Source organism: Mustela erminea, chromosome 10 (assembly GCF_009829155.1).
Source record: "Mustela erminea isolate mMusErm1 chromosome 10, mMusErm1.Pri, whole genome shotgun sequence".
Taxonomy (NCBI): domain Eukaryota; kingdom Metazoa; phylum Chordata; class Mammalia; order Carnivora; family Mustelidae; genus Mustela; species Mustela erminea.
Window position 1 is genome coordinate 9,369,426 of NC_045623.1, and position 26,782 is coordinate 9,396,207.

General features: G+C 41.9%; 1 protein-coding gene across 5 annotated transcripts in view; it reads left to right on the forward strand.

Moving 5' to 3' along the window:
• VTCN1 (V-set domain containing T cell activation inhibitor 1) overlaps positions 1-23,321 on the forward strand; it is a 57,043-nt gene extending 33,722 nt beyond the window's left edge. For 2 of the 5 annotated variants that reach the window (XM_032360683.1, XM_032360687.1), the window contains 3 exons: positions 10,567-10,914; positions 13,974-14,252; positions 19,091-23,321. In XM_032360683.1, the coding sequence (XP_032216574.1) occupies positions 10,567-10,914; positions 13,974-14,252; positions 19,091-19,215 (752 nt within the window). In that variant the 3' untranslated portion in view covers positions 19,216-23,321. The remainder of the gene's footprint in view (positions 1-10,566; positions 10,915-13,973; positions 14,253-19,090) is intronic. The other 3 variants (XM_032360685.1, XM_032360686.1, XM_032360684.1) reach the window with 3 other exon arrangements.
• Positions 23,322-26,782: the final 3,461 nt, after the last annotated feature.

The following is a 26,782-nucleotide window of genomic DNA, read 5'->3' on the forward strand; positions in this document are numbered from 1 at the left end:
CCAAATCGTGGTTACAAAGCCTGAATGAAGAAAACACATGGTAGATATGTTTGCCTGGAAAAGGCATTAGTCCCCTTCCTCTCTTTATCAAAAATAGGTATTTCAGGGCACCTGGCTGGCTCAGTCAGTATAGCATATGACTCTTGATCTCGGGGTGGTAAGTTTGAGCCTCACATTGGTTGTAGAGGTTTCTTAAAAAAATAAGATCTTTTTTAAAAAGTTATTTTGTCTTTCATTCATTTTTCAATTGGGTTATCTTTTTCCTTTTGATTTGTAGGAATTCTTTATATATTTTGGAAGCAGTTTGGTTATATACAATGTAAAATCTCTTCTCTATGGCTTTTTCACTCTCTTAGTGATGTTGATGTCTTTCCAGCGACAGAAGATCTTAATTTCAATCTAGTCCATTTTATCCATCTTTTCCATTATATGGGAACTTTTTATAACCTGTTAGGTTAAGAAGTGTTTGCCTATCCCAAGGTCATGAAGATTTTTTTTCTAGATTATCTTGTAGAAGCCTTATTGTTTTACCTCTCACGTTTGTATCTGTTTAGCATCCAGAATTAATTTGGGGCATGGTGCAAGATGGTGGTCAAAATTCACATGTTCCACGTGGCTCTCCAGTTGACCCAGCGCCATTTGTTAAAACCACTGCCCTTCTCGCCAAGTGCCATTTTTGTCGGAAATCAAGTATCCAAATGTATATGGATCTGTTTCTGAATGTACTAGCCTGTTTCATTCTAATATTCCTTTATAGTTCATTTTCCTTTTTGTTATCTCTTTACCTATTGCTAATCTTGGGCATGGGTGTGTGTGTGTGTGTGTCTCATCATAAAGCAGGTTTGAGGTCAACAGAACAGTAGTTTTGAAAGAACAGGGTTTATGTTTGATTTTTACTTTCTCTGATTGTTTTCCTATTAATTTTGCCTTTTATCTTTATTAACGTCCCACTTTCTGCTTTGTTTTGCTGTCTTTTCTTTTTCTAAAATCTTAAAACAAGCACTTTGGAAAACAGTATGCCAAGGAAGGCAATAAACAGCTTTTAGTAGATACCGTCATTCAGTTTTCCAAAATGATTTACCAATTTACTCTTCACCAGAAGCATATGAGAGAGCTCTGTGTCCTCACCAACACTTGATATTGTGGAATCTTGTTGTGGCTTAATTTCTGTTTCTTGGGGACTGCGGAGAGTGAGTACATGTTCATATGAAAAACATATGTGGAGTGATGGAGCCAGACACAAAACAGTCCATTCTGTATAATACCATGTATTTATAGTTCAAAAACAGGCAAAAGAATCTCTACTCTCAGAAAGGCAGGGAAAGCCTGAGGGGCAGCCAGTTAGAAGGGAGTGCGAGGGGACATCCGGGGGATGATAAAGTTCTAGTTCTTGGTGTGGGTGGTAGTTATATGGGATGAAATTGTGATAATTCTTCCAACTACACAGTTACGATGTGTACGTTTTTTATGTATGTTATACTTTAATACACGCATATATACACACATATTACAAATATATAAAATATATGTGTATATATTTTTAGCAGTAATATATTGATAAAGCAAATATTTGGGGCTAACTTTTAAAGATATCAGTGCATACATTTCAGTGCCTTCCTCATTAATGCTTAACTCTTCCTTAGTTATAATTTACCCTATTCTGGATCTTATATACCACCTTGAATTAAAACCCCAGTGTTTGTCTTTCATTCTAAATCTTAGTGACTAACTTTTTGGGGGCCTAGGGCTAAATGGCTTGGCACCAGGGCCCCTCTGGAATTATGTTTTGCTTGTCAGAGGCGTTGACTACCCTAGCAAGAATTTTCACATTGTCCCAGCTTCCCTGCGAGAAAGTCAACACTTTGCCAGTCACACTTTTCCCTGTTGAATAACTATAGTGACCTCAGGTACTTAGCTCAGTTTCCTGAAGACAATGCTCAGAGGGCACTCCCTAAGTGCCTTTTGAAGGACTAGTGGATGGATGTTTGGAGAGGTAAATACACAGTTAAAAGCTAGTCTATTCAGTGCAGCAATATTCCCCCCATAATATGAAAACCCTACCACCAATAAAGAGTTTTTCCACCTCCTTCCTATTTCATGGGGTAAAAGCTAGTTGTTTTGGATAAAATGGGCTGTTATTTAAATTCAACACTCTTTAGTTGGATTTTTCCCAACTGCTTTTATTAAAAAGACCATAGCCCTTACCTAAGAGCATCATATTATCACAATTCAGATAAATTCAATAAAATGTTAGCTGGCTTAATACACAAGACAGTGAAATTAAGGAAATGATATTACATAAGTGATGATGATGATATCTTTTGAATCCTTCCAAAGTGCACTTCATTGTACTAAATAACTCGGCATACGTTATCTGATTTACTATTCACAACAAATAGGAGATAAGTCTTATTACTACAACCTGTTAAGTACAAGGTTTCACACAGCTAGCAGGTGGGACAGTAGTACCAAGCCCTGGTAATTTGCTTCCAGAACCCACACTCCTCCCTGCCACCCTGTGCCAATAGTAACATTCATAGAGGGTTGTGGCAGAGAAGGGTGTTTTCTGATTTGCTTTGTAGGCATTATGCCTGAGACCACAGCTTTTAAAGAGATATTCCTAAATACAGAAAAAAACATTCAATTTCTTTGAAACTCTCCTCAGGCCATATATATCACCTCTTCATAGCCATCCTACCCCTTAGAAGTACTAAATATAGACCCCATAAAACATAAAATACATTTGAGGTGACTGTTTGGAAGAGAGGTTGAGAGGCTCCCGTTAACCCCTGCTCATAGGACAGCATTTGTGAATGACCCTTCGAGAAGGGTGGGAGACATGTGGAGAGACCCCCGACCCTACTTAGCCCAGTCCATGAGTTCAAACGGCTCTGTGTAAGGGAAGACTTTAAGAATCAGACAGAGACATTCTAATCTCAGGTCTGACACTAATTGTGTGTCCTTTGGGACACAACTTGCCAGAAAAGTTTCCTCACCGGTAAAATAGAGCCGTTGTGGGAATTAAATGAGAAAAGTATGTGTGAAGTACCTGCCGCATGAGCGGAGAAAATGGCTGCCACTGTTCTTTATATTAATAACATCTGTGCCATTAATGATAATTTGTGATTATTAGTGCATTTATATAGCACTTCCTAAAACTTGCACAATATCCTGGACATACCAGGGCCGACTCCCTTTGAAGTAGAGAGGCCAGGGTAGGAGGCCACAGGAAACTTCTCATAATAGATGCTGTGTCTTTGGACACTGGATAAGCCAAGCAGGCATGTGTTTATGGCACCAAAATAGGAGACTGAACAAATTGTTCGAAAAGTATTTGAGAGAGAGAGAGAGAGATTTTTTAAAATTGTAGTCATCTGAGAAACAGCTGTTGGCCTTTCTTCTATTTTATGGTCTTCAGTTGTTTTCATTTTTACATAGGTGGGGATACCAATCTCTACATATTTTAGTCTGGTCATGGTTATCAGCCAAACGTGGGAGAAAGAGGACAGGCTTAGTTCCAGACAAGATCGTGTTCAATACTGGATCTGGTACTTGCTAGATATGGGGCTATAGGTGGCCATTTACTCCCACAGAGCCTCTTTATACCATTTATAAAATGGGTAGAATGATAATTCTCACCTCTCATGGTTCTTACCAGCCTGAAAACAAGTCACTTTAACTGAAGCACTTACTAAAGTTGTTCCTTCCCTCCTACTGCTCTGATCTGCAACCTTTCCAAATAATTCTAGATAGCAACAGTCCTTGATACCATTAAGATTTAACATATGGTAAGTCAGGTACTATGTTAAGCTCTTTACCTGTGTGTTGTAGCGTTTAGTCCTTTCAGGGACCGTCTGAGGGAGCCTCTACTATCATTAACATCTTCATTTTACAGATGAAAAAAAAATGACAAAATGAAGTTAGAAAATGTGCCCAAGGTCACATATCCAGGAAGTGGCACAGCTGAAACTTGAACCCAGAGGGCCTGACACCTGTTCTCAAACACCAGCTGCTTCCCACATTGTTCCCTCCTCGAGACTGGCCCAGCATCCTTCCTCATTTCTTCTCAAGGAAGCAACTACTACCCCCAAACCTGCTCTCTTCTTGGGGAGGTGCGGCACTCACACTAGTGCCGGCTTAAGCCTTCATGGGACCCCCGTTAAGCCTTGTGCTATGATGTCCAGCATCGTACAGAGCAGCAGGTGCTGAGTGCCCACTGTTGAGCATGCCCAGTATGTTCTGTAGGCCGCGGGAGACAGGTCTTGTCTTATGCAACTTTGGTCTCTCAGAAGAGTTCATTTCCCAGGTTTGTTTGTTTTTTTAAAAGATTTGATTTATTTATTTGACAGACAGAGATCACAAGTAGGCAGAGATGCAGGCAAAGGTCGGGGGGGGGGGGGGCGGGAGCAGGCTCCCTGCTAAGCAGAGATCCCGATTCGGGGCTCGATCCCAGGACCCTGGGATCACGACCAGAGCGGAAAGCAGAGGCTTTAACCCACTGAGCCACCCAGGTGCCCCCATTTCCCAGGTTTTATCCCATGCTACTGGGACATCCCAGATTCATAGTCTCTGAAGAATTCTTGCCTTGTATTATCTGTAACCTCACTTTCCAAGAGATTTCTGCTCCTACAGCACAGGGCAACTCCAGCGTTCAGCTCCTGTGAAAACAGAACACTCTGGATTTTAGCTTGCTCCTCTTTTCCCATGCAAACTGAAGCTGTCATACTAATTAGCCCTCCAGGACTAGAGAATACATTTTCAGTAAATAGGTGGGTCTTCCGACTTGAAAGTTCAAATCTGTGCCTGTTTCAATTAACAGAATTCTGTCATGAGGTAACTGCCTTGAACTCACCTCCTAGAGCCTTTCTTTTTTTTAAGATTTTATTTGACAGAGAGCGAGCGCGTGCCAGAGAGCACACAAGCAGGGGGAGCAGCAGAGGGTGAGGGAGAAACAGGCTCCCCGCTGAGCAGAGAGCCCAATCCCAGGACCCTAGGATCATGATCTGAGCCAAAGAAGTGTCTACTTCTGACTGAGCCACCCAGGCGCCCCTTTCCTAGAGCCCTTAAAAGGGTTCTTTTGGCTCAAAACCAAAACCCTTTGGCTCACCAAATCAAACAAGAGCCACTGGTGGTTAAGAGGCCTGAAGGATCCTACCAGGCCAGATTCTGTTTCCTAGAACATAGTTCTTTGAGCCTATTTGTTTGCAAGTTTGAACACAGATTTCTTTTTTTCTTTCTTTTTTTTTTTTTTTTTTTTGAGAAGCAATTATACTTGCTGCTGTTTGCTAATTACATTTCATTTAATCACTCCTGATCATCATTTATTCACCTAACAAGCATTTATTGATTGCTTTCTGGGTGCAAAGCAATGGCTGGGTCCTCCTGGTTTTTTCAGTTCTCACTGCCTTTTATTCCTCCTTTTGATTTGATAAGGGAGGAGAGGATTTAATCAACTTGGTACTCCTTCCATCTGCCCCATCTTTAATGCAACCTTAAATGGGCTCAAGCCTGCAGCATGTCCCTGGGGCACTCCACACTTGCCTACTTTCAATCATTAAGTTCTCGAAGAGATATTTCAGCAAATTCTCTACCTTTGGGCTCAGGGCCAACACATTAAAATTAATTCGGTAGCAAAATTACCAAACTAAGATATGTCATTACCATTTCATTCCTCCCATAAACTGCTTTAATCACGTATTTTTTTTCTGAAAAGTAATTTTTCAATTCAACTTTAATGGCACTTTATAAACTATGATCAAATTTATTCTTGCTCTAACACTGTTACGTTTGCTCCATGATTTTATTGAGAATCTCTGTTATTTTCATTGCCTTTCTTTTCACAGGCTCACATTTCCCCAAAATTTAGCTGTGGTAATCCTGCTGAATGTTCCTTTTGCCTACAATCATTTTGGATAGAACTGTTATCTCAAATAGTGCTTTGATTTCTACTGATTTCCATGCATTCTTTCATTTATTCATTCACTCAACAAATGCTATTTTTCCTTGAAGAAATGGAGCACGAGGCACTTGTCTTACTTTGCTCAGGCTGCCATAACAAAATATCATAGACTGGGTGGCTTAAAAAACAGAAATTAAGGGGCGCCTGGGTGGCTCAGTGGGTTAAAGCCTCTGCCTTCAGCTCAGGTCATGATCCCAGGGTCCTGGGAGCCTGCTTCCCACCCCCTTTCTCTGCCTGCCTCTCTGCCTACTTGTGATCTCTGTCTGTCAAATAAATAAAATCTTTAAAATTAAAAAATTAAAAAAATTTTAAAAACACAGGAATTTATTTTCTCACAGTTCTGGAGGCTGGAAAGTCCTTCCCAGCCTTCCGATAGCCCCATCTCTAAGGCTACCATCAGTGGCCCTCTGTCTGGCCTGTTGAACAGAAGCGGTGGCCCCCATCCTTTGAAACCAAGGAGGTTTCCAGGAGCCCTAATGATCTCTGAATCATCTTTAGGGTTATTCTTCCCTTTTCTGGAAGAATAGCACACACTTATGGCTGAATAGCTCTATTGTTCTGTCCTGCAGGATCTAAGAAACCTGACAGGCTTCCTTCATTTTGTTTCATTTGTTCTATCCCTTTTAGTTTTTCTGACCCCCATTGGTAGTGTTGCTGCTGGTATAATCCCCACCTCTATTCCTGGCTTCTGCTGAGGTAGCTGATTAAGCCCAGGAGTAGCACCTGTGCTCTCCTTAACAAATGGCTGTACAGCCACATTCCAAGTATTCTCTCCAGAACAGATTTCTCTCTTTCTCTTTTTTGCAATATGGATAGGCTGAGAATTTTCCAAATCTTCAGGTTATGGTTCTTTTCTTTTAAGACTTATTTATTTACTTATTAAGACAGGGAGAGAGAGAGCACTTGTGTGAGGGTATGGGGGAGAAGCAAAGAGGAGGGAGAGAAATCCCTAAGCTGACTCCACACTGAGCCCAGAGCTCTTCTCAGGGCTCAATCTCAGGACCCTGAGATAACGACCTGAGCCAAAGCCAAGAGGCAGCTCTTTAACCAACTGAGCCACCCAGGCATCCCTGGTTCTTTTTTACTTAACAATTCCTTCTTCAATTCATCTCTCTCCTTTCCCACACTTTACTAGAAGCAGTCGGGGGTAACCAAGATACTCCTTCCAACCTTTGCAGGACCCTCCTCAGCTAAATATCCAATTCCATCACTTGTAAATTCCACCTTCCACAAAAACTAGAACATAGTTCAGCCAAGTTCTTTGCCACTTTATAACAGATTGGCCTTTCCTCCAGTTTCCAATAACATGTTCCTCATTTCCACCTGAGACCTCACCAGAATCACCCCTAACATCCCTAGCTCTAGCATGCACCTTAAGACTTTTCCAGCTGCTACCCATTACCCAGCTGCAAAGCTTCTTCAACATGCTTAGGTATCTCTTACCCCAGCACCCCACTTCTCAGTACTGAAATTCATATTAGGCTTATCCAGAGAAGCAGAACCAATAGGATTGTGTGTGTGTGTGTGTGTGTGTGTGTGTGTGTGTGTGTGTGTGATATGAGAGAGATACAGATTTAGAAAGAATTGGCTCACATGATTATGGAGGCTGACAATCCCAAGATCTGCTGTCTGCAAGCTGGAGACCCAGATGGTCTAGTTCCAATCTGAGTCCAAAGCCTTGAGAACCAGGAAAGCCAAGGGTGTAGCTCCAGTCCCCAAACTGGCAGGCTCAAGATCCAAGAAGACAGATTCAGTTCCAGTCCAAAGGCAGAAAAAGACTAACGCCCCAGCTGAAAGCAGTCAGGAGGTAGGAGTTCCCTCTCACTCAGGCTTTTCTGTTCTATTCAGGTCTTCCACTGATTGGATAAGCCCCTCCCCCATATTAAGGAGGATGATCTCCTTTACTCAGTCTACGGCTTCAAGGGTTAATCTTATCCAGAAACATCCTCACAGATACCTCTGAAGGTTTGACCAAATGTCTGGGCATCCCAGGGCCTCAGTCAAGTTGACATATACAGTGAACCAGCGTAGCATTAGATGACTTACAAAAATCATTAAGACAGTTTCTGTCCTTGAAAAGCTTACAAATTTGTGCCAGGGCCAGACTAGACACAAGGTAGAAGGAGACAGCTGCTATAATAAAGGCAAGGGAAAGTGTTACGGGAGAGTAGAAAATCTATTAATTTTGTCTTGGCAGATCAAAAGAGGGTTTCATGCAAGGGCTGCCATCTGAACAGCCTTGAATATAAGTAGAATTTGGATAACTGGTGATAAAGGAGAGGAGGGAACTATAAATTGTAGGTGCAGGATGAACAGGGGTGTGAAGAAGCATAGAGTAATTGTATAACCTGTACTAGCCTGGAATGTCATGGATATTAGCCTGTCAAGTAAAAATAATTGAAAAGCAAATTAAATCTTTAAAGCATGTTCAGAAAAATGCCAAGGCAGAGGATGGGGTGTGTTGCATTCATATTACACAGCAAAACCTCATCCTATCCTCTTTCATAATTTCTCTCCCAAATCTCCCACGTGAATAGCCACCGTGCATGGCTGCTGCTCCAAAGTCCCTCTTCCCCCACGCTCTGAAGCCCCTAAAACATTCTCCCAATCCACCGTATGCACAGGTTTTGTTTCCTCTGCCTCTTTTTTAACCTATAATTTTTCTCCCATTAACAACTCTCCGTTCTTTCCTAAATAAATCCATCCGGCTTAGCTTCTCCAGCTCTGTCCCTCATCCATTACCTTCACCTACTTTACAAAGGCCTGGGAGCCAATTAATTCCAGTCCCTTGGGGTGAAACCCCAAGAATATCGTTATGTTCATAAAGTTTATCTCTGAAATCTGAAAAATAGCAGGTACGCTTTGCTTATGTTTCTTTCCAGTGAAAGCAGAAAATCAATAAATCACTTGATATCTATAAGCAGTAGAGACTATAAAAGGACGTGGTAGGAAATGGTGCTGGAAAGGTAACAGTAAGAACTAATATCTGTGGGGCATTCACTATGTGCCCTGCACTATTTGTGCCATGACGCATTTAGCTTTGAAGGCCATGCTAGCGTCTGAACTTCAGTCCCCAGCCCTTGAAAACCGTGGAAGATTAGTGATTATAAAACGGACACGTCCAGATTGTATTTTATGGTTTACCTGTAAGATTAATGCAATTTTACAAAAGAGATTGGATGGAGGCAAAGATCAGAGGCAGGAATAGCAATAAGGAAGCTAAGAAGTGCAGTTGAGAAGTACTCAGGACCCATCAATTTGGACTTTTGGGGTTGTAAGAAAGAGAAGTTTGTGCAGACTGTTTTAATAGAAAGTGTTTGCATAAAGGATACTCAGAAATTGGGACAGGAACTAGACTTGAAAATCCTCGGGATCTAAGACAGCTCCAGGGATGGAAGACTCTCTTCATCTTTCTCTCTCATGTTCTCTCCCCCATACTTCTTTCTAACTGCTCCACTCTCGTCTTGGGATCCAATACCCCTCCTCTTCTTCACTGCATATCCAATCACAGAAGGAGCCTCTCAAGAAGATTCAGTTAATTGAATCACCCTCCTACAGGCATCCCCAGCCAGCAGTGTCCAGTGAGGAGAGAACAGTTGGCCGATGCTTCTCAGACTATCCAGGCCATCCACTGGGCAATTGAGGGAGAGGTCGTGGACATGGTTGGCATCATAATTAATATTTCTCCTGGTGGTATGTTTGGAGAGGAGGAAGTGACTTCTATCTTAAGCCAAAAATCAATTTAATTAAGTACCATTCTGCATTATACCATCACTCTTTCTATATACCCTTTTATTTTTTAAAGATTTTATTTATTTATTTGAGAGAGAGAATGAGAGAGAGCATGAGAGGGGGAAGGGCAGAGGGAGAAGCAGACCTCCTGCTGAGCAGGGGACCCAATGGGGGGCTCTCTCCCAGAACTCCAGGATCATGACCTGAGCTGAAGACAGTAGCTCAACCAACTGAGCCACCCAGGCACCTCACTCTTAATATACTCTTGACCAAGACACTTATCTTGTCGTTGATTTCTTCACCATTTAAATGGAGATATAAGTAACAGCCCTTTAGAATTTAGCATTCTTCCAAATTGCTAGCCACATTTAGTTAACATGAGGTTTCACTTCTGGGCCACTTCTGGTTAACTAAGAATAACAATACCTTATGTGTGTAATTATAGTTTGCAAATCAAGTTCACATCCATTTGATTTGATCCTCACGAGAACCCTTTAAGATAGGTAAGACAGATAATACCGCCTCCATCTTTCTGAGACCCAGATAGGTTACATGACTTCTTCAAGGCCACACAGCTATCAGATGACAAAGCCAGGACTTGAATTCTCATCTTCAAACTCCAAGTTCAATATGTTCTCTCCTTGGTGCCTCTCAAGGGTTGGGTTGCTTGTTCTCAAGGAGCAGATCTGCTGTAGACTCAAGATTACTGTCTTCCTGTTCTTTCTGTTCTTATGTCTTCTTTTTTTATGCCTCTCCTGTTCTTCTATATTTCCAGTTTATTACAGAAGTCTCTGTTTGGCCTTTGGTAATGAAGGGTTTGGCTGTAGACATTCAAAAACTTCCCTGGGCATTGACTCTTGCTTCCTGAATTGCAGGGAGACACTCCATTACAGTCACTACTCTGACCTCAGCAGGAAACATCGGGGAGGATGGAATCCTGAGTTGCACTTTTGAACCTGACATCAAACTTTCTGATATCGTGATACAGTGGCTGAAGGAAGGTGTTATAGGCTTGGTACATGAGTTCAAAGAAGGCAAAGACGACCTGTCAGACCAAGATGAAATGTTCAGAGGCCGGACAGCAGTGTTTGCTGATCAAGTGATAGGTGGCAATGCCTCTCTGAGGCTGAAGAACGTGCAACTCACAGATGCTGGCACCTACCAATGTTATATCATCACCTCCAAAGGCAAGGGGAATGCTAATCTTGAGTATAAAACTGGAGGTGAGTTACTTTTGGAAAGGGGGAAAGAGAGCGCCCAAAGGTATTTGGGGCTAAAGACAATGGGTTGCTGCTGAAATATGTTATCCTCATGAGCGACCAAGAAGACAAAGACCTTCCTTGCCAGCAGCCATCCTTGCTGTCCAAGACCCACACCCACTCCCAAAATAGCCCCCTTATAAGATTAGGTCTTAAAATCTTCTGTTCTGGATTCTAGTCTTCTCTGGATTTTCAGGTATATTCTCTGAAATATTTTACCAAAATAAGTGTGGTCTCCTTTATGGTATACCACCTTTGTTGTTGCTGGTAAGAGAAACCTATGATCTGGCCTGACTGTTCTACGCTAAGCAGGCCCTAGCCCAAGTCTGAAATCAGTACCTCCAGGGACTCATAGCAATGGAACCCATTTTAGGAGAAGTTCAAAGGGAACTAACCAAAACCAATATTGTTCTATAAACTCACTAATCCTCCCCCAGTGAAATTCACCCTTCCTTATCAACTCAGCTTGGTGAATTTATGTATAAGAAACTCAGGTTGGGGCGCCTGGGTGGCTCAGTGGGTTAAGCCTCAGCCTTCAGCTAGGGTCATAATCTAAGGGTCCTGGGATTGAGCAGCTGCCTGGGGCTCTCTGCTCAGCAGGGAGTCTGCTTCCTGCCCTCTCTCTGCCTGCCTCTCAGCCTACTTGTGATCTCTCTCTCTATGTCAAATAAATAAATAAAATCTTTTAAAAAAGAAAGAAAGAAAGAAAGAAACTCAATTAGGTATTGTGAGGAGTAAAAAAAGGATAAAGAAAACCAGATGATGGTCCCTCCTCTTGCAGAGCTCATAGAACACAGCCTATAGAGTTGAGGGCTGGGGCAGAGATAAGAAAAATAGGTAAATACCTATTATAATTGGTAAAGTCTATCAAATGCTTTAAGAGAAATACAGAGTAATTTGGGGATGCAGGGGGAGAGGGATCACATCCAGATGCATAGGGAGGGTAGAGATTGGAGAGCCCCCATGGAGAATATGGCATTTAAGAAAGGACTTACAAAATAGGCAGAAAGTAACCTGAGGCCTCCTGGCCTACACTAGTCTACACAGGCCTTCCTTGGACACTTCCTGACATGTGTTTCTACAGATGTAGAGCCAGACCTGGGCAAGTACTGGGACCTGGGCAAGGCAAATTCACTGACCTTCAGTTTATTCATCTTAAAATGGAGATTAATAGGGTCATGCCAAAGGGACACTGGAGCCAACTCAAAGGGCTTCCAATGGCAAAGCTGGAACAATCTGAGCAACAAAACAAACAGCATGGTAGTAAATGAGAACTCCAAGTATTCAACAAATACACATGAACATTTTGTGATCAACTTTATCAATTTCCATAAACATGAAGGAGATGACACAAATCTTCCTTACAGATGAATTCCAAATAATGTATTTAGATCTCCCCACTCCAGGAGGTGGAGCTTAGTACAACCTCCCTCCCCCTTGACCACACTTGGGGTGTGTTTTTCTTAGTGAGGTCCAGCTTCCAGAGAAACCTGGCAAATACTGCCTCAGCCAGGTGATCAAAGTTAACATCATCAATGATTAAGTCATGTCAACAGTATGCATTCTTCTATGATATGATGAGAAGGGCACTTTTCCTTCTATGGCCTTCTCTCCAAAACCCATAGCCTCATGAGAAAAACCCCAGACAAATTCCAATAGAGGTTGGGGTAAAGACAAAATACCTGAACTGGACCACTCAGACTGTCAAGATCATGAAAAACACAGAAAGACTGAGAAACTGACACAGACCAGAGGAACCTAAGAGGACATGCCAATTAAATGCAATATGGGATCCTGGGAAGAAAAAGGACGTGAGTGGAAAAACTGGTAAAATATAGATGAAGTCTGGAGATGAGTTAGTAGTTATATATCAGTGATGGTTTCTAGGTTTTGACAAATATACCATGGTTAAGATGTTAACATTAGGGAAAACAGTGAGGTATATATAAGAACTCTCTGTGCTATCTTGGCAATGTTTCTGTAAATCTAAAATCATTCCAAAATTCAAAGCTTGTTTTTTAAAATGCTGATAATAAGACAGATCCCTAGAACTGTAGTGAGAACCAAATGAAATAATGTCTGGAATTTGGCACCTGGCAAGGAATGCACCCTCAATAAATGGTGGTTCATTATCATGTACTCTCAGCAACTTACATCATCTCCCAGGAGTTCATTCCCTGCCTGCTGTGAGCAGATGAGTCTCCTCTCCCCTGCTACATGGAAGATTCTCTAAGGGCAATCAAGGCTTTCCTTTCACCAGTCACTCAGTCCCAGCACAGTCCCAGGCAAACAAAAGTGCCAAATAAATTAATAACTTGGATCTTGCCATTTGGCATAATAAGCATTTTATAGTCAAAAGTCCAGGTCTTAACATTTTTCCACAAATGTCTCATTGCCTGGATATCAGAGGAAAATAGTCTCAATTTCAAAGTTCATATACCTCCCCAGTAAGGAGGATTATCTTAGAAGAAAACAAATGACTGTCTCTACCCCTGGATACCAGGACTGGAGCGTCTCCACCCAAGCAAAATCCAAACCCCCATGATGACAAGTCCCGTGTATGGAATTTCTGTGGATGACGAGTGAATGCTGTTTGTTTTTTCCTTCTCCCTCTGCCTCCCCACCCTAACTTTATCCTCCAGGCAGAAAAATACATAACATCCAAGAAGCTTCACAGGTGCCTGAGAAAAATGCCCCAAATCCTTAAGGAATAAACATTTTGTGATCAACTTTATCCCTTATCTTTAAGGGACGAATTGGAACTCCTCTTAGTTGGAGAAATTTGTTATAACAATTATACCTAGAATTTAGGTCCTTGGAGTTTGTGATTTTTGTCAAAGGGTTGTGTAAGTCATTATTTGCATCTATAATACAATGGGCCATACACAGGCAGCCCATTTAGGAAGTACTGAGTCACTTCAGTGGTAGAAATGACTATGTTTTTAAAACTCTGCTCTTCAAAGGCTATATTATTTTATCTGTATGACCTTGACATCTGTCCCTTTTGACTTTCATCCCTGCAGCCTTCAGCATCCCAGAGGTGAATGTGGACTATAATGCCAGCTCAGAGAGCTTACGGTGTGAGGCTCCCCGATGGTTCCCCCAGCCTACAGTGGTCTGGGCATCCCAAGTTGACCAGGGAGCCAACTTCTCAGAGGTCTCCAATACCAGCTTTGAGCTGAACCCTGAGAATGTGACCATGAAGGTTGTGTCTGTACTCTACAATGTCACAATCAACAACACATACTCCTGTATGATTGAGAACAACATTGCCAAAGCCACAGGTGATATCAAAGTGACAGGTGGGTTTCTCCAAACTTTTTGCATGGCTTATTGGGCTAAAATCAAATACAAATTAAAATCTAATTGGTTTAACAGATATATTATGTATTGGGGCATAGAAAGCTTGAGAGTCCTCTTCATGGAGAACTTGATCACAATTGCAGTTGGGACTGAATTACATAAGACTAACACGAAACAATATTAATGGAATACAGGTCAAAAATCACAATGAGGCTTCATCTTGTAAGCCTTCTCATTGACTGGGTGGGGATGGATGCCTAGAGACCAGTGCTTAGGATTCTGTGGCCCTGTCTAACTCAAAAGGACTGCTTTGGTGAAACAATGGGGGAAATGACAATCATTTGACATCTTTGATATATTCAGTTGGTGATCTATGTCCCAAATCCCCCACCCAAAACTGATTTGGTTCTAGCCTGCCTTTGAGAAGACTTTCGATCTGAAGACTAAAAATCTTAGGCTCCAACTCCAACTTACTCAGCCCATCTAGGACTGGCTCACGATCCCATTAATAGTGGCCCAGCATTAATAAGAAAGCTCCAGATTGAACTGGCCTCCCAGACTAAAAGAGTAGGACTCCAAGAGGCCCAGCACCCTAGTTTCTCTGCTTCAGTGTATAAAAAAGCTAGGGTTGAGCTAGTGTCAAGAAAATGTACAGATGGGATTATAACTTTTAAGACCATCTCTACTGCAGCTGAATTAAATTCAGTCTATAGTGGAGGGAGTATGTCAGGAGAACTGCTATTTTATATCAAGCCCAGAACCAGGTGGAATACCTTGAACATTTAAGTGCCCTATAAATATTTGCTGAATTTAACTGAATAAATCATATTTTTGTCAGCTTACTTTTTAATTTAAAAGTATGTATATGAAAAGGCAACCTATGAAATGGGAGAAAGTATTTGCAAATCATATATCATATATCCAGAATACATGAAAAATTCTTACAACTTAACTACAAAAAATCAAATAACCCAATTAAAAAATGCACAAAGGCCTTGAATAGACATTTCTCCAAGAAGATAAACAAATGGCCAACAAACATATGAAAAGATGTTTGATATCACTAACCATCAGAGAAATGCAAATCCAAATCACAGTATCACCTCACAAGCGTTAGGATAGCTACTATTAAAAAACAAAAACAACAACAACAACAAAAAACAGAAAATAACAAGTATTGGTGAGGATATGAAGAAATTGGAATATTTCGCATGTGTTGATGAGATTGTAAAATGTTGCAACTGCTATGGAAAATAGTATGGAAATTTCTCAAAGAATTAAAAATAGAACTACCATATGATCTAACAGTACCCAAAGAATTGAAAGCATGTTCTCAAAGAGATAATCATACACCCATGTTCATAGCAGCATGAGTCACAATAGCCAAGAGATGGAACCAACCCAAAATGTCTGTAGCAGATTAATGAATAAACTAAAAGTGATAGATTGGGGCATCTGGGTGGCTCAGTTGGTGGCTCCATTTCGGCTCAGGTCATGATCTCAGGGTTGTGAGATAGAGCCCCAGGTCAAGCTCCACGTTGGGTGGGGAGCCTGCTTGAGATTCCCTCTGTGCCCTCCCCTCTTTCCCTCCCCAGCCCCACCCCAACTCACCCCACCCTACACTCTCTCTCTTAAAAAAAAAAAAGGTGGTATATACATACAATGGAATATTATTCACCCTTAAAAAGGAAGGAAATTCTTTCACATGCTACAACACGAATAAATTTTCAGGGTATCATGCTAAGTGAAATAAGCCAGTGGTAGACAAATACTGTATGTTCTACTTACATGAGATCTCTAAAGTAGTCGTCAAATTCATAGAAACAGAAAGTAGAATGGTGGTTACCAGCAGCTTGTGGGGGAGGGAAAAGCAAAGGGAGTTGTTTAATGGGTATAGAGTTTCAGATTAAAATGAAAAAATTTTTGAAAATGTTTCATAATAATGTGAATATGGTTAAAACTATTAAACTGTACACTTAAAATGGTAAATATGGTAAATTTTATGTTTTTATCACAATAAAAAAGTATCTAATAAAAAAATCATACATATAAGAAAAAGAGAGATCTTCCACTATCCTAAGGAACAAATTGTTGACTAGTGAATAGAATGCTTTTAGTTGACTATAACAAAAAACCAACTCAAATAACCCTAAGCTAAATGGAGAATTCAATAAAAGAGAATTAGTACATTTCATGAAACTAAGAACAGGAAGCACAATTTGGTTTCAGGAACTGCTAGAACCAGGAATTTAAATTCCACTGGGCTTTTCAACCCTCTACTTTATTCTCTTGTTACTAATTTAATTTCTTCTGTTTTAGTCTATAGGGCAGAATGTGATTCTGAAGAGTTCCTACTTTTAATAGTCTCTCTCACTCAATAGAGTAACCAGAGTGAGCCTTAATCCCACAGTCCTATTCCACATTCTCAGAAAGGCTCCACTTGGGTCAGTTGCCCACACATAGATCAATGAGGCAGTACCTGATGGAAGGCCTTCCCTGAAGAAAAGGGGGAAATGAAGCATTGGGCATTTAGAAGGATAGGTGTTAACAGCAGTGTCTCAGTTCAGATCTCAATAAGTATCCCCAAACTGTATAACTAATGCCTTCCAATGGAAAGGACAATAACTGAACAAACCACAGAAATTGAGCACACCTTTGATTCAGTGAGCAGATTCTTTTTCCATACATGCCTATTGAATACATCAGGACAAGTGTCCCATGTATCAGTGCTAGGACTAAATACAATATGGTAGCAAGACATAGCTCAAATTTCAGAAAATATTTGGTTCCAGCCTGGCTTTGAGAAGACTTTTCGATCCAAAGACTGAAAGTCTTAGGGTCCAACTCCGACTTATTTAGCTTTGCCACATACAAAGTAAGTGTATTTTTTAAACAATTGGATAAGATGGCAGAGTTTACATCCTATGTTCTTGGACTCTACTTCTAATTTAGGTCATTCATTCAGCAAGTATCTATTGTGTGCCAAATACGTGCAATGCAATTTTTAAGTCCGATGATATGGAGGTGAATAGCATAATAGCATAAATGTTCTAAGAGGAACGAATTCCAGTGTAGATGTGGTGTCTAGGGGAAAGAATAGTTAATTATGACTGGCTGAGTAGAGGAGGCAGAGTTCAAGCTGGGCTTTGGAGAAGAGAATGGTTTTGTTAGAATAGGAAGGTATGAAGTCAGGAGCCTATGTGAGTGGTCCAGGGGAGAAATTATGAGGGCTTTAACTGAACGGCAATAGAAAAGAAAGAGGAAGAATCAAAAGCTAATGAAAAAAATCATCTTCGTGACACAAATATGAAGGACAAGAGAAAGAGGAAGTCAAAACGGGTCTGATGTTTCTACCCCGGGTGCTTAGGAGGTTAGTGATGCTAGCAAACCAAATTAAAATAGGAGAAGCAACATGAAGTTGAGGATTTGGCGAGGAGTTGGAGGCGTCCGTCGTGCACGTAGGCAGAGATGTCCAACGCTTACAACACATTACCCAGCATATGACAGCATAAACTTCAACCCTCCTCTATATATTTCCCTCCACAAGAAAGGATTCTCCTCCATGTAACCCTTCTAGGCTCTCTCGTCTCCCTTCTTCCCCTTCTCCCCAGGGTGGGAGGAGTTAATTTATCTGATTAGTGACCTTAGTAAAAGTTAGACACAAAGAGTTTGGCTCTTTCTTTTACCTTTTCTCTCCAGCTAACCCTCAGAAAGTCTGCTCCCCCAAGCCATGAGTTCCTAGAAGCAGAATCTGTCCTTGCAGCAGGAAGCCTGCCCCAGTCAGGTGCTGCCCGTCACTGGGAAGGTCTGGGCTGCAGCAGCCCATCTACCTGCTTCATAAAGCTTCATCTTTTATTATCACACTTAACCAGTGGTAAAGGTGATATTTTGGCCTTCCAATTGCCTCATTCTTTTTGTCTTACCCTTTAATTGGTTGAGAACCAATTTAGGTGGGGAAAAGGGTATTACTTACTGGACTCTTTTGAACCCCAACAGCAGTTGCCCCCAAAATATTTACTGAATAATTAAATTTTTAATGGGCATATACAGTGGCAACCATAAATCTAGATGTGGAACTCAGGACAGAGCTCAGACTAAGAAGGTGGGTTTGGAGATGGTCAGCTTAATGGAAGTCATGCTTATTGGGGTCCCTCTTAGTGTTACAGGTGATACCTGTTGGGTGCTTATTACATGCGAGTTCCTATTGTATCTCAGGGCTTTACACCCTCAAAACAACTCTGTGAAGCCCATTATCATCTTAGCCTTATTTTCTAGGTAAAGAAAATGAGGCATGTTTAAGTTGAATAACCTGCCTAATAAAAGTCAAAGCTGAAATGAATTAAATGAGATTGGATTGTCTAAGAAGCAAATACAGTAAAAGAAGAGTAGTCTCATTCCTTCACTTCTCCCTTTCTTGGCTTCAAAATGGGAACAATACTTTCACATCGCCTTGTAGTAGTGTGAAGCAAATGTAAAGGTCACTGCCTACAGGAAAAAAAATGTGTCTGAAACCAAGGACTGGCCATGACCCCTTATCCTATTCTTTTTTTGGTAAGCAGTAACAATCTCTTTATTGGTCTAGTTTCTCATTTGGCTGAGTGTTCATGGGAGTGGATAATAGAATGGAACTTCTTTTGAAGAAAGAGAAAGCTCTGATTTTAAGCCAGTTACAGAAAGGTAGAGAATAGGGTACAAAACTGCCCCCAAATGGGGGTAAAAAGTTGTATTAGAAACAACTTACTCTATTCTTCACGTACTTTTCTTTGTCAAGCAGCCACGTGAAGAAGACATCCAGCTTTTCCTCTGTGACCCTGAACTTTTTTCTCTCCCTTTGCAGACTCTGAGATTAAAAGGCGGAGTCACCTACAGCTGCTGAACTCAAAGGCGTCCCTGGGTGTCTCTTCTTTCTTTGCCATCAGCTGGGTACTCCTGCCTCTCTCCCCTTACCTGATGCTAAAATAATGTCCTCTGGCCACACAGAAACATGCAAAGTCATTGGTATGACAGGTGAGATGAATCACGAATGGTGTGGGGATTGGATCTGTGTGTGCTGTGTTCCTAACAAGAGTCAAGCAACCTCCAGCAACAGCCTCAGAAAGAAACATTTGACAATGCCAGGGCAGTGGGCACTGTTCCTACTGGTCTTGTGAAAGGTAAATATGTGTGAACAAAGAGTGTAGATCTCATCTATACACTTACAGCAAAAACAACTCTGCAAGTCAAATATTTGTGCAAATTCAAACATCTTTTCTTTTACCAAGTTATCTAGCCACAGGGCAAAAAGAGAAAGAGAAAGAGATGTTGAGCCCCGAGAGTTCCTCTGGATTTCACGGTTATCTTATAAAGCCTCAGGACACGCATATACACACTCACACAAGTGACTTCCTCCCTAGCCCCATCAACAAAGCTCCTACTGACCAGAAGTTTAACAAATGACTCCCCAGCCGGCTCCCCGTGTTGAGACTTCTGCCTGTCACTTCAGTCCTCTGGCTCCAATTATTGGTAGGATATTGCTCCCCGAATAGTCTTGTATGGAGTCTGTGTGGCTGAGTTCATGAAGCTCCAGCCAGCACTGCCCCATGACTCAGCGGCATCACCACAAGGCATCCGGGCTCGCAAGCTTAGAGCTATTTCCATCCCCCTCTATCCTTGACATTCAAGGCCGCATGGCATTTTCCTGGGTTGTCCCTCAGACCGACCCTATTTCAGCCTCCATTATTTCATACACCAGCCTAGTTCTAAAACCCTATACTTGCTTCTTCCTCTCCCTGCATCCACTGATAGGAAATAAGATGCCAAATATATATATATATATATATATATATATATATATATATATATATATATATTCCAATGCTATTTTCATCACAGCATTCCTTTGCTCTGGAACCTAAGGTGACTCTCTGGGCACTCTTGTGTCAAAGTCCTCAGCCATGTGGTCACAGCTCTCTTTGAGTTTCTTTCCTTGCGCTTCCTGCTTCTGTCAGCTGCCTGCTCTGCTCTCTGGCCTTGCTCCCTCTCTCATGGCCCTTCCTGGAAGTCTCCTAGACTCGCTGGCAGTTCAAAGCCACACTTCCTTCACCCATTTCAATTAAGTGCTTCCCAGCTTATAGCCCACTTTCCCAGTGGTCTGTTTCTTCCATATCCCCTTGGCATGCATGAATAATTCATGATATCTTACACTCTCGAAGGCACGTATAATCCTTGCCCAGATTGTTAAGTAGGGCAGGCAAAGATCTGTTGACCGCTTTTCCTTCTTTCTCTTCTCCAAACACAACAGTGAAGCACAGAAAATGGATTCTTTATAAGGAAACCCACCGGTTCCCACCTCCACGGTTTTCAGCGGAGAGAGATTTCCCTGAGGAAACGCTCCCTTGAGGATCTCACTAGCAGAAAAGGAACACGTTCTTCTTTCCTTGATTCCCCATGACACTATAAATGAATTTTTAACATTCTGCAACTAGATAATCTGACCTACAAAGTACGGCTTATTCATCTCTATCTTGTATTTCCCTTCGAGCAGTAATTGGCAGCCTTTTTAAAAGCCATGACGTGCATGTAAGAATGTTCACTCACAGCATACATAGTTATATACGATTATCAGATTAGCTACAACCCCAAGTCTTTCTCCATACAACTACAGAGGCATAACCTTAAATCAATTTTTAAAAATAAATAAGTAGATTATCATTACTTGTAAAAACCATAAGGAACTGTGGGGGAAGGTCATTGAAAAGATGTGACTGTCAGTTGACTCATGAGCTAGACCCAGGTGATCAGGGGCTCTTCACCTCCACCCCTGTCCTTGGGACAAGGATCCCACTTGTCTGTCTTGCTCCCAGAGGCTGCTCCAAGGACACAGCCTTGAGATAATATTGTGGTGTTGAGAACACCTTGCACAGTATATGTGACCGAACCTAGTAATGGCCTCTATATTAACTTTTACGACTTGCAAGGATCTACTCGTCTTCTTGGTACCCAGGACAAGCCTCGTGTATAAATGACCTTTGCTTACTGAAACTGCCACCCACCAACCTGGAGTGGCCTGGAGTGGCCTGCCTCTTTCTTCTGTCTCTCTCTGCCCTACAAGTAAGGGGGTGTGGTTTCAGACTACTCCCAGGGAGCTCCTGGGAGGGTTGCACATCAAACCGATGCTGAGCACAACATTTTAGGTCACATACATTCTTTGGTTGGACACTCAAGCAGAAGTCATCTTTCTACTTCTACCCAGGAGACTGCTCCTGGCTCATCTCTCTGTTCCTGTTTGCTCTAAGCATGATCCCCTTCCTGAAGAAGAGACTCAAGCCATCTCATCCCCCAGCAACCCATGGTAGCAAGTGGTCTTGATAGAACATCATCAAAATAACAGAAAAATGAGCCCATCTCTGAACAAGAGATACCCTCATACAGGCACAGAGACAACTGGTTCTCCATAAATGTTTACTGAATGGTTGTAAGGACACCCTATTTGTGTTATTTTCAGAATCCCAGGAATCTGCAGAACTATTTCACAGTAAGATCTGACCTAGTTTTGTATTTCTGGGGGGAAATGAATTCATGTCTAGAGGTTTGGAATGAACAAATAAGATCAAGAAGCAAAAAAAAAAAAAAAAAAAGTCAAAAGCAACCCACAGAAGACTCCAATATGAACCAGATAAATCTCCCTTCAAAGACATGTATTAAAAGCTGGAAACATAACTCATCTGAACTGGATATGTGTTAGGACTAAGTCAATTGCAAGTGGAGACAAGTGGATCTCTGTACCTCAGGGACCTCCCCTTACTAACCAGCAACCCCCGCCAGCAACATCCAGGGAGTAAGAGGATGGGATATTGCCTCTGACTTGTCTCTGCATCTTTATATTGCTATAATATTGCTCTAAGTTCCCAGAAAGTTTTGACTTGCAATACCTCCACATTTTATAATCCATAAATTAAACCTCAGTATATATAGTAAGAAGCTGCTAATTAGTTGCCACGTCACAATTTAGAGGTAGTGATGGGTCAAATAACTCACCTTTCCTTAGGATGCTGCCAAAAGTGCCTTGGAATCTCCTCCCACTTGACAAATGTTAAAGAAATGTGGGCACGGTCATAATTGTAACTTAAAACATGTAGTTGGGACACCCTGGTTTCCAAATTATCCAAGTATCTTCTTTTTTAAACAAACCAATGCCATTTGATTTCTCAGATGACGTGCATCCTTGAATGGTCCGGGAAAGGACCTCTCGTCATCGCTGTATACGGCATTATGTCAACACGAAGTGTCAGGCTCTGACTTTCTATCTTGCACGGACAGCGATAACCTCAGCTTTCAACAACATCTAGAGCGGTGGGACTCACCCAGTGTGATTTTTCACACTCCTCCCCACACACAGCGGACATCTGAAAATGTTTGGAGACAATTTTAGTTGGCACAACTCAGGGGAGAGGGGAGGGTGCTAATGTTATGGATAGAACCCAGAGATGCTGCTCAAAATCCTACAATGTACAGCATTATCCACCCACAACAAAGAATTACCCAGCCCCAAATGTCAGTCCTCCAAAAGGATCTAGAAAAGAGGGAACTAACAAAACCGGTTTGCTTCCTACAGATAGGCACTATCCTCTGCCTCTTTGGCTATTGTCTCAGCACAGAGAGCCAGAGCTCAGGAAGCCAGGAATTCCTGATGGACTCATCTCTAGCAGGTTCCTTTCCCTTCATTCTAAGGTACAAATTAGGTTCTGTGAGAGCTGCCTGAGTTCTATCTCAATGTCTCTCGCTCCAAATTCTGATCTCAGGACCCAGTCACAATTCCAATGAAGGAAATAAAAACATGTCCCCTCCTTGAAACACACAGAGACTTCTGAAAGCAGGGACAGTGGACCTTTGAAATGGGACCGGGGAATAAAGCTTTGATCAAAAAGAATGTATTGTTCACACCCCTCCCCCTTTCCATACTTTTCACATGTTGAGGTCTGCCTCCCTGGCACTTTGGACCCACCATGACTGTATTACATTTTGTTATAGAAAACTTAAGATTTCTGAGTTCTGACCATTCAAGAGAATGATTAAATGCACATTTCCTATACTGTTGTCTGCCTGGTTTGTCAAAGAAAGCAAGCATAAGATGGATAAAAAGCCATGGGTCAAGTTCTAAAGATTAGCAACTAGCATGTAACAGACCTTCAATAAATGTTTGTTGAATGAAAAGATAATAAATAGGAGTGGCTGGGCCTACTTTCTTAAGGAAACTCCACAGTGCTTTGCCAGCCTGCTGTGTGTCCATCTGGGAAAGATCTCAGTGGCTTGAGGCAGGTAATATTTGGGAGAACACATACAGGTAAACAAACCCATTGCTCTGGTGTCAAAAAACCTGATGTTTGCTATTCAGGAATTAAGAAATTCTCAAATCTTAGAGGCGAAGGACCTCAAAATCATCTTTCCTAGTCCTTTCACTTTTCAGATGATCCAGAGGCCCAGGGTGAAGTGTGTGTAACTTGCAGTCCTCAGATTATGTGACTTGCCAAAAATTGCACTGACAGTTGGCAGAGGGATAAAATCTATAGAAAATTTAATTGGCAAAGGGCCAGTTCTCAGGGGACTTTCAGAACAACTCTTCCCTGCTGTATTTCCAGCTTGGTCCCAATCAGCCTTTTGCAAGAAGGGACCAGTGCTGAACCAAACTGAAAAAGCAAACTGTGAGAGAATAAACATTCCCAACCCAGGTTCATTCTTTGGCCTTGTCCATGAGCACATGGCAGATGCATTAGACAACCGTATTGTATCAGCTAAAGTGCAAGAACCAGAATATGACACACCACAAACATCTGGAGAAGCTCAAATCTGATGCCAGAGGCACATTTGACCAAACAAGTCAAACTTCAAGGTGAATTATCAGCTCCCAGCTATCCCCAGGTTGTTTGAAGATTTGTTTTAAGTGCACAGTGAGCTCAATCTGTGCACTATTAATAGAGGGAAAGGGTGTGCACAGTTCAATACTGCATAATAAAGCTTCTGCTTCACAGCATACATGGTATGCTTCGGTTCTATTGATGAAACGGAATTCCCAATCTCCCTCCGGCTGGGGAAGTCTCCACACATCCCACCGGCTGCTCTAATTCAGACTGTCTTAAAATGTGCCTGAGCTCCTGCTTCTTCTGACTTTGTCTTGTTTCCTCTTTCACATCAGTCATCTCCAGGAGTTTCAGTATGAAAGCCATGAGTGAGAATTAACTGTCACAGAAACAGAGCCTTAGCAATGCTCTCTACTGTCTTTTTTTTTTTTTTTTCGCATTCTACCTCCCCTCCAGCAAAAATTCTTTCCCCGTGAAGCTGTTTCTGAGCAGTTTTATACAACATGATTTTACTCTTGTTTTTTGGTCTATTCACGCAATTTAGCACAAAATCACACACTGTTTTGTCTATTGGTTTTCACTGCTGTGTACTTGGACTCCCTTGAAGATGATGACAAAATAAGGACGGGGTCCAGGCAGGCAGCCCTTGGAAGTCTGCTCTTAGAAGAGGGTCAAACAGATACACGCAGGAAGCCTTATTTCCTGAGACAAAGCAGTTAGATCGCAGCTTGGAAGGGGGCCCTGCACTTATCGCTACATGAGCCCCTATGTGTACTGAAAGGTTTGGCTCCCCCAGAAAATTGTTTGTCTGCGTCTTCTAAAAGTCATAACTTGACCTTCAGTGTTATTTTACCGCTTCGGTTCAAATCTAACCTTCTGGCCTAAAGAGTATCCTTAGCAGGTTCAGTTAGAAGGTCCCTTACCCCAAACTCTAAACAACATTTCAAATAGGAAATTTATGAATACCTTGGTCCTATATCCCTTCTTCATAACAAGCCAAAAGTGATGCTCCGTTAATATGGTCTGTGAGCAGTTCATAGCAGACGGAGGCCATTTCCCTTCTCTTTGCCCTCTATATTTGCAGTTACCAAACACTATAACTACTCATGTGTCATTCTAGCGAGAACAATTTAGGTTCTGACGGATACAATTCCAGGACTTTATGGTACTTAATAGGACTTCAATTAATTGGTTCAGGTTAGCCATATAGGACTCCAGTGGTGGATCCAGGCCTCATACCCAGGGTAGGTAAGACTAGAAGTACGATAGTGTTACCGCATACAGGTAAGAGTTTCTATTGAGAGGGAGTGGTGCCCCAGAAGGAGCCAAGTCACAGCCTGCTAAATGAGGATCTAGGAGAAAAATAATAATTGTCTTCAGTTTCCTCTCCCTTTTTATCCATTTTCCCCACATGGCCCAATCAACTCTTTGTGTTTCCACCATTCTTTCCATTAACTGCCTCACCTCCACTGCCCAAGGAGGAAAAAAAAAAGTGCTTCCCAGCCTCTAGCTACACATGAGAAGATAATAATGGACAACCTTGGGGCGCCTGGGTGGCTCAGTGGGTTAAAGCCTCTGCTTTTGGCTCAGGTCATGATCCCGGGGTCCTAGGATGGAACCCTGAATCGGGTTCTCTGCTCGGCAGGGTGCCTGCCTCCCCTCTCTCTGTGCCTGCCTCTCTGCCTACTTGTGATTTCTGTCTGTCAAATAAATAAATCTTTGAAAAAAAGTAAAAATTAAAAAAAAATGGACCACCTTTTTCATTAGCTTCATGTCTTATCCTCCCATGAAGGCAAGTCTTTATTGAAATAAAGCCATGAGTGAAAATATCAAACAACAATATTAAATTACTGAGAGATACTTGGGATATCAAAGTGTAGCCCAGTGATTCTCAGCAGGGAAGTCTGGGGGCAGGGGATGCAGGGGCTTTTTAACCAGACAGACATCACTCCCCCCACCCCCATCACTGCAGTGAAGAATCACTGTGTGACATGAGACAGATCTGAAGAGACTATGTTACCTTTCTACACATTTGACTACCCTGGAAGTTTGAGGTCAACTGATGCAAATAGCTACCTTTAGAGAAGGAAAGGAAATTGAGTGCCTCCTATGTGTCAGACATCATACTAGATATTTTTCTCATTCAAGCCTTATCCTATGTGGCGGGTATCACCTTGCCCCATCACCATCACCATCACCATTTTACAGAGGAGAAAACAGATCCTGAGAGGTTAAGTAACGTACTTAAGATCACACATCCAGCAAGTTGAACCAGAATTTAAGCTCAAATCTGTCATCACAACCCATACTACTTCTGAAAGAGTCTGGTCATGTGTAAAAGTGCTATCAGAGGCTTAAAATATTATATAAATATTGGCCACCATGTAATTCTATGTATTAAAATATGAGGAGGCATTGGAAGTTTTCAGCTTCTTTGCTCCTGCGGATTCGCTGCTACATGTGACGACGGCTCTTCTGCCTGAGGGAGACTGGGATGTTGCCTCAGTTACACTTGGGGCCATTTCCCACCGCAGCCCCTCCCTGGGTCATGGAGGGTCTAGCAGTGGAATCTCAAGCCTCTCCTAACCAGTTCTGGCGACACCACCTTGTGTGTTCTCAACAGTCCTTCCGGGACTACGTCTGAGACTTCAGAAGAGGACTGTAATCTGCTGAGGTGAAGTCTTTTACAGTTG